Source organism: Asterias amurensis, chromosome 11 (assembly GCF_032118995.1).
Source record: "Asterias amurensis chromosome 11, ASM3211899v1".
Taxonomy (NCBI): Eukaryota; Metazoa; Echinodermata; class Asteroidea; order Forcipulatida; family Asteriidae; genus Asterias; species Asterias amurensis.
In genome coordinates this window covers 15585887-15597907 of record NC_092658.1, presented here as the reverse complement: position 1 = coordinate 15597907, position 12021 = coordinate 15585887, and the positions used below count along the sequence as shown (strand labels likewise).

General features: G+C 39.4%; 1 protein-coding gene across 1 annotated transcript in view; it reads right to left on the bottom strand.

Annotated features, from left to right (window-relative positions):
* LOC139944320 (guanylate cyclase 32E-like) overlaps positions 1–12021 on the bottom strand; it is a 103761-nt gene that overhangs the window by 50794 nt on the left and 40946 nt on the right. The window contains exon 4 of the mRNA XM_071941312.1: positions 4712–4902. Within this exon, the coding sequence (XP_071797413.1) occupies positions 4712–4902 (191 nt within the window). The remainder of the gene's footprint in view (positions 1–4711; positions 4903–12021) is intronic.

Genomic DNA, 12021 nt, shown 5'->3' with positions numbered 1-12021 from the left:
AGTCCTAGGTAATGACAAGTAACTGGTCCTAACTCGAGATAAGACTAGTCCTAACTTTTTGTGAAATCCACCCCAGGGTGGGGTGGCAAAGGACGACCAGGTAACACAACCGAGTTTACAGTATTACTATTGGGCTTCAATGCCTCAAACCGGAGCTGGTTTGAAAAGTAAATAAAAAATAGATCAAACAAAATAATCGAACGTTTTCAGTTTGTAATATTTACTTGGAAAACAACACAAAAAGGTGCACTGCCCTTTTTGCGCGAAAATGATCATTAAAATGTATTCACACACTTAATTATAATTATTTGTGTTGGAAACCTGCGCACGTGTCGCCTCAAACACTTTGTACGTTTTCAATGTCCTGCTAAAAATATAAAATGCCGAGCTGCATTTTTTTTTGTCAATATTGATCTAAGCTGTATTTGGCAGCATGAATGTTTTAATTTAGGCGCAATTTACTACTTATTACCACAGCCACCGGCTCTCTGCTCTGCAGATATTTTTTTGTTTTCAGTCAAAGTGGATGAAAGTACAGTGTACTTTTGCATTGAGTGAAATCATCGCAACGGTCTGGGATTTTTGTTTGTTCTTGTTTTGTCTTCTTAATGTAGAATGGGGAAGTATGGGAAATGAGATCAGCTAGACAAACAAAAGCAAGCATACTTGGAGAATTCAGGCTCCCGACCATTCTCTGGCAACACAGGGGAATAAACAAAAATGTTATTAAGGGGGCGGCGAGTCAATTGTGAATAGGACACTTTTCGTATAAATAACGTCAGGCCGCAACTGGTGCCCGGCGAATATCGGTGGCAACTTTGGAATGTCACAATTAAAGATCTAAACTTGAATGCAGAAAATTCATGTCCACTATGACCAATATCTTGGTGGGTTCTCTTGAAACACGCTAGCTCTTGAAACACGCTAAACGTGTGTCAGACCGTTTGAAATAGCGCGCCATGCTAACAAATGAAACCGAAACACATTGTTATTCAAAATTCAGAAGCTGTGTACGCATGCACGATCGGTCAGTTTGTCAAACAAATCAATTTGAAGTATTTATATGTAAACCCCTCGCATTGGCCGCCATCTTTGTTAAAAGGCTACCATTGGCTCATTATTTCGCAGTTCATCTATAGACTATTCCGTGCGTTAGTCAATTTTTCGTGGTCTGCTCTTCACTAATTACTAATAGTAGTTTTTGATCAGTTGTCGCACACAATGGTCAATGGTTGCCGTGTTTTCCTTTTCCTTTCCCTTTCCTTTCATGTCTGTTTGGTCCCCCCCCCCCCTTAATAGCCCTGTTCCCCAAACACGAGCAGCTTGCTGCTTATCGGGGTTTGCCTCTATTTTCCAAATTAGTTTTTATTTTATTGCTTGGATTAATGTGTATGCTTATTTTTTATCGTATGACACTGAAATGGAACTAGAAAACAAATATCTCTGAATTCAATTGAATTGTTTAATATAGTTTAACATTGAGGCCCACGTCAGTTGCCTGACACAAATGGTCCATGTCGGGTATAGACGTACTCTATGGTATATAAATGGACTATTAACGCACGTGCTTTGCAGTCCTTCGTAGGTTTGCTAATCATTTCTAGACTCCTTCAGTTTCATGAGACCAGGAAATCGACTTGATCAACGAGGCAAAGTGGGTGCACTTATCAGCACTATAGCATCGCGCAAACAGTCAATAGAACAAGCTAATACACGGCAGCTTCCAACTGACGAAAGTAAAACCCTCACTCGAGTGCAAACTGAAGACCATAGATTAAAGATTAACCTGCACATTTCGTCACTATCTTGAATCTATCGCTTTAAAGTCTCTTTAAGTCTGTAACCAGACGCTTGTCCACAGAGACATGTTAAAACGGTTAAAGGTAATTTATGGATACCCTTTAGTATCTCTCAAAGACCAGGGGTGGATTTCACAAAGGTAGTCCTAACTTAGGACTAGTCCTAGGCAATGCTAAGAGATATGAAAGGTCCCAAGTTAGAACCAGTAACTCATCCTAACTTAGGACTGGTCCTATCTCTTAGGACCAGTAACTCATCCTAACTTAGGACCAGTCCTATCTCTTAGCATTGCCTAGGAGTAGGACTAGTCCTAAGTTAGGACTACCTTTGTGAAATCCACCCCAGTATTCTCACTTGATGTTTCCCAATATTATGCATAAAAGATAACAAATCTATGGAAATTTGGACTCAATTGGTCATCGAAGTAGCTACACAGAATACTGCAAAAGAAAATGCATTTGTTTAACAAAATAATGTGTGCAGTTTGAAAGTTTTTTTTCTTCCCAGGCGTATTAAAAGGGTCTGAAGTCTTTCATATTATTTGGGTAAGCAATTTACGTCTTTCTACATAACTACGTTCTTCAGAGGGAGCCATTTCACACAATGTTTTATACTTACTATCAACAGCTCTACAGTGCTCGATATCAAGTACGAGTTGTTATGCTAACAGTTTTTTAAAGTAATTACCAATATAGTGTCCATTGAAAGCATACAACATTCGCAGCTATGAATTGCCTTGAGAAAATCAGTATCACCAAGAAAGAAAATAAAACGTATACATCAGAAACAAGAAGGCCTTGCTCCAAGAACCTTCTTAATACACACTGCCCGAGGAGAGCTGTGGTTTCTTGTAAATTACTAAATATGATAACCCCACTGGGCTATTCGGGAGATGAAACAACGCAATGAATACCGGTACCGAATACTTTTATTCCACAATTGTTCACCTTTTCAAGGAAACATTATGCTGTTATTGGTTAGTTCCTCATGACAGTGCTGCACAATAAGATGGCTCACACGACGAGTGACCCTGCTGTCTTTATAAATTACATGTATTGAAAAGGTAAAGTTTGTTCTTTATAAACCTGTCTCACTATATTGTAATATTCACCTACCGCGGAAAATCGTATATACTATATATAATTTCGTCTAAGACAAAGCAATATTTTGCAGTAAAGCACCGTTTGAATTGAAGAGAAAAAAAATCAAACCACGACCAAATATTGCCCTATTGACCATGTGAATATTGGTGACCTTGTGCATTCTTTCGGTATTCTAGCGGGCAAGATACTGCACTTTTCATATGAGAAAGTTGACACTTTGTGACATAACTTCCACATAGCTCCAAGAGTTATGAAAGTAAAAGCTGAACAAGTTTTAAGCTGTGCCCCTTTCGTCATATCAGAAGTTTACTAACAATTGGACAGTGCAGTCTCCATAAAATATACTATAAGATTGTTTTCCTTACATTGGGCTGTATACAAATCCTGCCTGCAGGAAGTCCAGGAGATGTGGCTACTTTGTTAACAAGTTATGTCACAGTTCACATCGTCTATAGTATTGTAACCACCATACATCTAAGTTGGTTATCATGTCTTAAGTTATTCATGAACATGTTCATGGTATCGTTAACATTTCGTTGCCATTACGAAGCCACTTGAAATCGCTCAACAACATGACCGGTGTTTTTGGTATAACCTCAAAGACGAGCAACTCAACACCATTTGCCATAGCTGTTTGGGGGCTTTATTTGCCTGACACTATTTACATGTATAGTGGAAGGCAAATACAACCTCCCAAAACATGTTCAAACTCTAGTCATGCCTATTTGCCAACACGAACAATAGGAACCATACTCTTGCAAAAGCTGGTTTTGGCTTCATCTGCCTGTCACTACCACAACAACAACCTCCAACGACAACTTCAAGAGCAAACTTAAGTTTCAAACTCAACACACACATGTATTGAAAAGCATGTTCCAACTCTTAACCGTCAATTTAATTTGATATTGCTTTTTATATATTATTGGATATTAGACGTGTTCAGTAGTTTTGTGCGTTAAATGTCCGCACAAGGACATTCAGTGTACAAACCTACGTGAAAGCCCAATATCCAATATCGGTGTACAAGGTAGACACTGTGCAAACCTATGTGGGAATGTCCAATATCCAATTTCTAAAAAAATAACATCGGTAACCGCTGTACAAAGTGAATGCCCTATCTCAAATATCAAACTAACTTTATACTGTCATTTCAAAGGGACTGTCCAATATCCAATATCAAACTAACTTTATAAACTGTCATGTCAAACTCTTGGTTTCGTGTGGGGTCACCATGACTATTCGCATCTCGGACGTGTGCACCATTGCATACCATATACAACTTATCAATCAACTAGTGAATAACACGGTAACACTTCTGAGACCAATATCACTTCAAACTCGTTGAACTTTACACAAGCAACTGGTTTCCACTTCCTGCTTAACCCAAACACGACGCCCTTCTCATCTATATACTTTAAAAGAAAACCCGCCATCCTTAGGCCAGTTTGACAACAACTTGATCATGATAGGCGACCGCCCTTTTTAACCAGACTGCCTCGTACAGACACTTTCGTCCTCTGAGCAAACATTTCAAGGCTGTCCTCCTTGTCCACATCACTGCCACCTGCACACTCATAATCAACTTTAGAAAACAGTTCCCTGTTTCTTGGTTATTAAAATAGAGAGGTAGACGAGAAGTAGATGAATGCGTGAACCATGATGTACTTACACCGTGGGTTTTTCATTAATACTTCTAGCTCTCAACCTTCAAACATTTACAGACGCTTAAGATGAGTACGCAACACTCGAGAGGAGTTCCTCTGCGTATTAAACACTGATGTCAATAATTGTTTTTTGATTATACTTACGATGGGAAGATGCCCCATACCTTCCAGCATGGAATAGTTCAGATAGAATGGAGGCTCTTCTAGATAGGACAGCACCTGCTCCTTAAACGTCTCGTACTTCGGATTCATTGCCGAGGTGTAGAACATCATCAGAACCGACCGAAAGTACTTCACGCGTTTTTCCTTGAACTCCGACGAGTAAATTGGATGACCTGTATTTGAGGGAAAGGGGAACAGTTCAATGCACTTCGTGTTATTAGGACTTTGTGTTATGTTTGAACAAAAAAAAGCTGGACCCAATTTCTTAGAGCTGCTTAAACAGAAAAAGTGGCTAAGCACAACAAAATTGTGCTTAGAGGAACAAGGTTACCAGACAAACTACCATGTCGCATGTGAAACGTTCGACTGGTATCCTGCTCATTTCTGCTTAGCAGGCAATTTGTAAGCAACATTTTCTGCTTACGAAGCACTATGAAATTGCACCCTTGTTTGGTAAGGGTGCACTCATTCTCTGTGACAATTCTCAAATAATAATATATAATGTTATCCCACTCTGCTCATGTCTTCGGGAAAAACCCCGTTATGATGGAGTGACCATAATGAGTTTATATCTCAACAAAACAATCAGGGTCTTTTTGTTAGCCACTGTGGTGACACCTATTTTCTCTTTCTTGTTTATGTATGCAATTCGATAGTAGGTTTGTGATCAAATTATCAAAGTTGTTTTTCTAAAGCTGCGTTACAACATATGGTTGCAACATGTTCATGAATCCCAAAATAACTTTAACAATGTTAGTTTGCACAGCGCTAGATCAAATTAGACGGCTTAATATAGTAGTGATAACAAGTTCTTAATAACGCGTATTATTGACAATAACCGTCTAATGCACTTTGTGATTTCAGTCTAAACAGCCCGTCTTGATATTTTGCACACCGCGTTTAAGTACTCCAGTGCGTTTTGTTGGTTGTTTGTTTGTATATCATTGACACGTTGTTATAGCCTGGCATCTGCATACTTCTAGTGTATGTACATCAACTTGTACAAGGTCGCATCACTCTTCATGACATCCTCAGACTTTTATCACCTAGTAATAAAACAGGCATCAGAGATCAGACCCCGTCAATATGAAATTACGTGCACTGCCTCCTGCTGGAAATAATGTGCAGCCCATAAACAGAAGAGATCAACAGGGCCTGCGGCATCTACTCCCAGTATCATTTTAAAGTAGCCCTCAAATAAAAAGGCTGTTTATACCATTGTACATGGGACACAAACATCAATAATAAAAACATTAATGTATGTGTACCAACAACGGATCGGGCTCAATTTTGTATTATACTTTTTAAGCACAAAAATGTGCTAAGCACAGACAAATTTTGTTGTACATAAGTTGGTTACTTAGCCAGTTTACATTGGTTGCAATTGGTGCCGTACTCATTTTGTTGCTTAACAAAGAACTTTGCCGAGCAATATTTTATGCTTAACAGCTAAATAAAATTGTTCACTTTAACTAACGGAAATAAACCGTCTTTAATCAGCTTTTGAGGGGCATCTTTGACTGATAATCAGTGTTATTATTATGCAGTTTCTCTGTATGATGTATTTTAACGCAAATAGACTTTCCCAGCCAAAGTCCCCCTCCCTCTCCACAACCCTTAAAACCATCCACTGCCTCGGGTTCATCAATCCAGTGTCACCCCCTCCTTTGCCTTGCTTCCGCACGGTTTACGACACGGCTTTACGCCACTGGTGCGTTGATGCATAAGGGGATAAAAACAGTTCTTTTTCGCGAACCAACCTGACAAAATATAAGGATTTCATCTATAAGCATGCATGGAGGCTGACTCACAGCACGGCAGCCAAGTATAGGAATGATCAACCTCATATGCACGTACACCGCTTACTTTGGCCGCCATCTTTGATGAATCGTCAACGCGTGAAAGTAAGGAGGTTCGTGTTGTTTGTCTCACTACCTAGGGCTCACGTATGACGTCTGCACGTACGTACCTGACGTGAAAAATTGAAACTTCACTTATGCTAAAAATAACGTGAGGTTTTAACGACATAATTTCCTGACGTTCACGTTCAAGTTTTGCTCGCGTAACTTGCAGCCAAACCTCGCTATTGGCTGAGAGTCGTGTCTTACGCGTACACGTGTGCACGTTCCCTCTTGTTGACATCAAAGATGGCGGTCCATGACGTCATGTGCAATCCATGTATAGTAAAGGTCTGCACAAGCATGTTGATCGTTGTTTCATTGTACATGCATCACACACAACCAAGCAGATTGTAGTTTGCCCCCGAGTTGTTGTCAGAAAAAAAACCTAATTGAATATGTTATGGTTTAATGCTAACTATTTTTTTTTCTTTTTGAAAAGTACACGTTTTCTTTTTAGTTGAACGGAGCTTTTTTCTTCCACATTTCCGCCTGGATGGGCTTTGGAATGCCCGGGGCTGCACCAAGCCTACATTTCCGTTCGCAAACCAAGAGACTTCGTCACTTCCGAAAACGTACCCGACCAGTGAGTGGAATTTGTCAAGGAGGAAAGAAAGAAAGCCTTGGCGATAAAAGCAGCCTGGCTCGGAAACAGTCACGTATCGGGGCCCCGCCTCATTACACTTCTAAAACTGGAACATGTAGGCGAGATCGTGCTGTGAGTTGATTTTTGCATCAACGCGTTATCACATGCAAACTGTTATGCGTTGAGTAGGTTCCGTATAACAATCTTCGTTTGACTTTGAACAACCTTAAATATGCACTCATCTTTATACACAACATTGGCCACGTTTTATTCTCACTAGAGAGTCAATATTTTTAAACCATGATGAAAATGTTTCGAACTCGTTAGAATGAAAGATGGGCAGCCTATATGGCAGCTAAGGAGCACACTTGCATGAATGGGCTTATTAAAGGGAAGGTTAACAGTAATGGCTTCTTATATAGTACTCGAATCCATCACTCAGTGGTGCTGAAGGCTCTTCAACATAGTATTTTCCTGCAAGGTATAGGACTTTGAATGTATGATACTCCTTATGGCACCATGTAATGGTTTACAAGGTTCCGTGGCACAACATGCTATCGTCAAAACCAGGAACATCTGGGCACCACCCCTTCTCTCTTCGATTAGTGCACTAAGTTCTTTTACGTGAGATACACCACACGGGATCAAAGGCATTACGTGCCATCCGAAGGACGTAGCATCACAGTAAAGCGTCTTGCGTAATGAATGTGACACGATTGGGACTCGAACTCATACACTCTGCATGTATGGATATGTTGCCTTTGTTGACGGTGCTATGGAACAAATGACAATTGTGTCAAAAAGCATTATGTAGGTTCACGTTACTTTGTGCTTGCTCTGCAGATGGACAGCGTGGAGGCATCATTGTGGGGCTAACTGATTCTACACGTTTTATGCGACGAGTTTCACCTCAAAATTTTGAGACAACTTTTTGTTTGTGACCAGCAGGGCTTGAATAAACAAGTGGATCTGATCGCGTAGTTTGTATGACATTTCTAGCGAAAATGCTCTTCGAAACAAAACAGTTTACAAGTTTCCTGTTGATGTTGCCACGTATAAAATGGGGAGTATATTAATGGGATTTCCTATCATTTAGAGAGCGTGCGTCACAAAATAACTACATTCACCCACGGAGTAAGGATGTTCCTTCATTAGCTTCTATCTATAGGAGTGGGTCTCATAATTCAAACGTAGTTCCACATACCTTGCTTGAAAATAATGTATTTTAAAGGCACTGGACACGTTTGGTTATTGTCAAAAGACCAGTTTTGTCTCACTTGTCGTTTCCCAGCATAATGCATAATGTTTTCTTTTGGGGGGCTCAATTGGTCCTCAACTTTGCTAGAGCATATTGAAAAAAAATACCCTTGTTGAAATAAGTTATGTGCTTTCAGATGCATAGAAAAAATACCTCTTTCTCAAAAGCTACGTTTAACTTACTTATAACAGAGCTGTTTCTCACAGTGCATTATACTATTTGCAACAGCTACCAATAGCACGTTAACAAGTAAATTTATGCTAACTAATATTTTAAGTTTTTACAACTAGCGTTCAATTCCTTTAAATAGCCCCGAGCGTCACTGACTGACGGGTACGCGCGCTATATATACGAAGCCACAATTACTTAATGAAATGTTTAATGCTATTAGCTACGGCAACGCCCAGACAGAGTATAGTAGCGCTTCTCCCCTCTCACTCTTCCCCCCTAAGGCGACACAAATCAGGCGTTTCAACCCACTGGTGCTCCACAGACATGTCATGGTGCTTGGGCCATTTATACCCGAAGCAATTGACAAATCTTCCCGCAAGGGTTAGAAGCCGTTGATGAAACGTGTTGTGTATGAGCGTTGACACTGTAAGGCCCTCCAAGGTACCTGACAACTCGGGTTGAGAATGATGAAACACACTTAACGTTGTCTGCCTGTCACAAGCCCACGTTTGAATCTCCCTCTGCAAATTGATCCCACCCCCTTGTAATCGTGCATGCAAGCCTTACATACGCTGTATAAATAAATTAATATCACTAATATTCTCAAAAAAACAACTTCTTTGTCTGTTGTGTCAGTTACTGACACTGTTCTGGCGTAATAAACCAAACTACCTGTTCATGAGTAAAGTATGAGCGCATGCAGCGAGGTAGCATGAAACACACTCAACTTTGTTTGCCTGTCACCGTCAATTGATCCCACACCCCACACTTGACGCACACGGTCTCGCAAAACTAGCCACTCACAAAGTCATGTACAAATCATGCGGGGGTTTGTTCTTCTAAATTTTACCTGACAGAAAAGATTTGCTTATTGATCTCAGGTTTAATAGATCTTAAATTTACATCCGGGATAAAGAATATTGATTTTGGGTTCAACCTAATACCGATGTGTGTTATAGCACTGTATACTCATAAACTAAAAAATCACAAGCAATGTTACTTGCATGGGATTCGAACCCACGACCTTTGCAGTTCTAGAGCAGACAGATGTCTTACCAACTAGACCATCGAGATTGCCCGGTAGCTAGAAACATCATCGACGTAGTAGAGATTAAGTTTGGATCAGGGATAATGAATATTAATTTTGGTTTTTACCCATACACCATGTGTGTTAGCGCTGTATACCTATGTACTTTCACGAGCTCACTGTGAAAACAAATTAAGATGCTATGTCCGATTTTTGGCCATAACATTAAAAAACAATTTTTTTTGAGAGAATGGTATTTCAAAGAGTATCACAACGAAAAAAGTTTAACTTTTACTTTTAACGGGCAGGAACCATGACCAAAATTTAAAACGTTTCTTATAAAACACATAATAATTGGTCACGTGATATATTGTCGGGATCCCGACAAAAACAAATGTTGAGCACTTTATTTTACTGCTACTATTAATTGGCGGCCTTTTTGAGCAATGGCTCAAATGAAAGCTTGTAACTTTCTCGACCCCCATCAAAATACCTAAATTTTGAGGTCGAATCGGTAAAAAAACTGACGTAGCATCTTTAAGTTGTTGCAATAATGGTGTTAGAGAACCGCATTGAGGGCGCGCTCGTATATGCTTCTTTTATTTCACATTCGGCTCCTTTGAAAAGCAAATTAATGCGGAACCATCAAAATAAAAAAATCTCCAGGGCACTGGGAGATCTGGAGATTATTTATAGGCAGATGTTAATTACAGCTTAAATCCCCTGCATGTGTGGCTGTTTTATTGCATCATAATTTTTTTAATTTTTTTTTAATTTTTTTTTTTTTTTTACACTAATCGACATAGCTTTGAAACAGACTTCGTAATCACCGTAATTACCACACGTAAAATTTTACGAGAGGAATTTATACGTCCCAGATATTGGGCTCGTTAGTCAAATACAATGTTGTTGCTGATGTTTTTTTTTAGTGAGGATCCTGCCGTCGATTTCACCAAACTCATCCTAACTTATGATTAATCCTAGGACTTAGGACGAGTTCAGTTCCGTATGCTTATACGCTAGGACACACTGAACCTATCCTAAGTTAGGACGGATATCCGTCCTAACTCGAGTTAGGATTAATCTTATAGCGTTCCGGCTGCTGGGCTCGAATCCCACTTGTCGTCTGTAATTTAAAAAATAATAAGGTGGCACTCTTGCTCATACACTTATACGGGTACACACACAGCTGTGTTTATGGTGTAAACCGAGGACTTCTCTTTGTTCTCCCATTGTTTGGACATAGCTTTTTTCAGACGTTCCCATTGGTTTTGTACACGAAATCGAAACGAGGACGTCCTCGGTGTGACTTTTTCCCGGATCCCTTTTGTTATAACCTTCCAAGTCCTCGGTTTGAAAGCGTAGACATGCCCACGTATATGTGTTCTCGTGCTCGCTTTTGTTAGAATTGCAGTTGTATTATTAGTTTTCTTGGTGTGTTTTTCTAACTAAGGTACAGCAAAAGGTTTAGTGTTTGTAATAACGACTTTTTTGCCCATTCTTGTGAATTCGGGTGTCTTGCTACATTCTCGCTGGTACTGCACCCATGCCGTAGGCATCATAGATCGTTATCATGAAATCAAGCATTGTTCTAAAGTACTGATATTCCTATATTGCACAATTTCATAGCGTGAGCAAATTTTTGAGCTAACTGTAGCAGAAAATGTTGCTTAAGCCAAAGTGTATTTCACAGGTTAGCAGGAAAGTTAGGCTGTCATCTTGTGCGTTCACGGCGGATTTACTTTGTTACACAAATTTAAATCGTACAGTAAGCAAAACATCGGCCGTTTAGAAGCTTTGTGAAAATGGGTCAAGAAGTGCAGCAGATGAATAATGTACAACAATCGGGGTTTAGAACTTGCTTTTTACGAGTGGATTCATGCTCGTTTAAAGTAGATACATCTCCTCTCTCCATATAAACGACTGTATTTACTGCCGCAGATGTACTAAAACAATTTTTTTTTTTTACGGGTCCATGTATAAAACTTCCTCGTTATTATTTCTTTCTTTTCTCTCTGTTTTTTTTTTTTTTTTTTTTTTACTTAAAGGCACTAGCCGCTTTTGGTGTTACTCAAAATAATTGTTAGCATAAAAACTTAATAATTGGTAACGAGCAATGTGTAGTACAAAACATTTGGAGAAATAACTTCCTCTGAAGTAACGTAGTGTTTGAGAAATAGGCAATTTCTCACCCAAGTGTTAATAGGCTTCAGACTTGAAGTATTTTTATACTTTTTAGGCATCTGAAATTGTGAAAGGGTGTTTTTCTTTCATTATCCTCTTACAAATTCGAATACCGATTGAGTAAAAAAAACAACAGCTATGTTATGTTATGCATATGTTGGGATACAC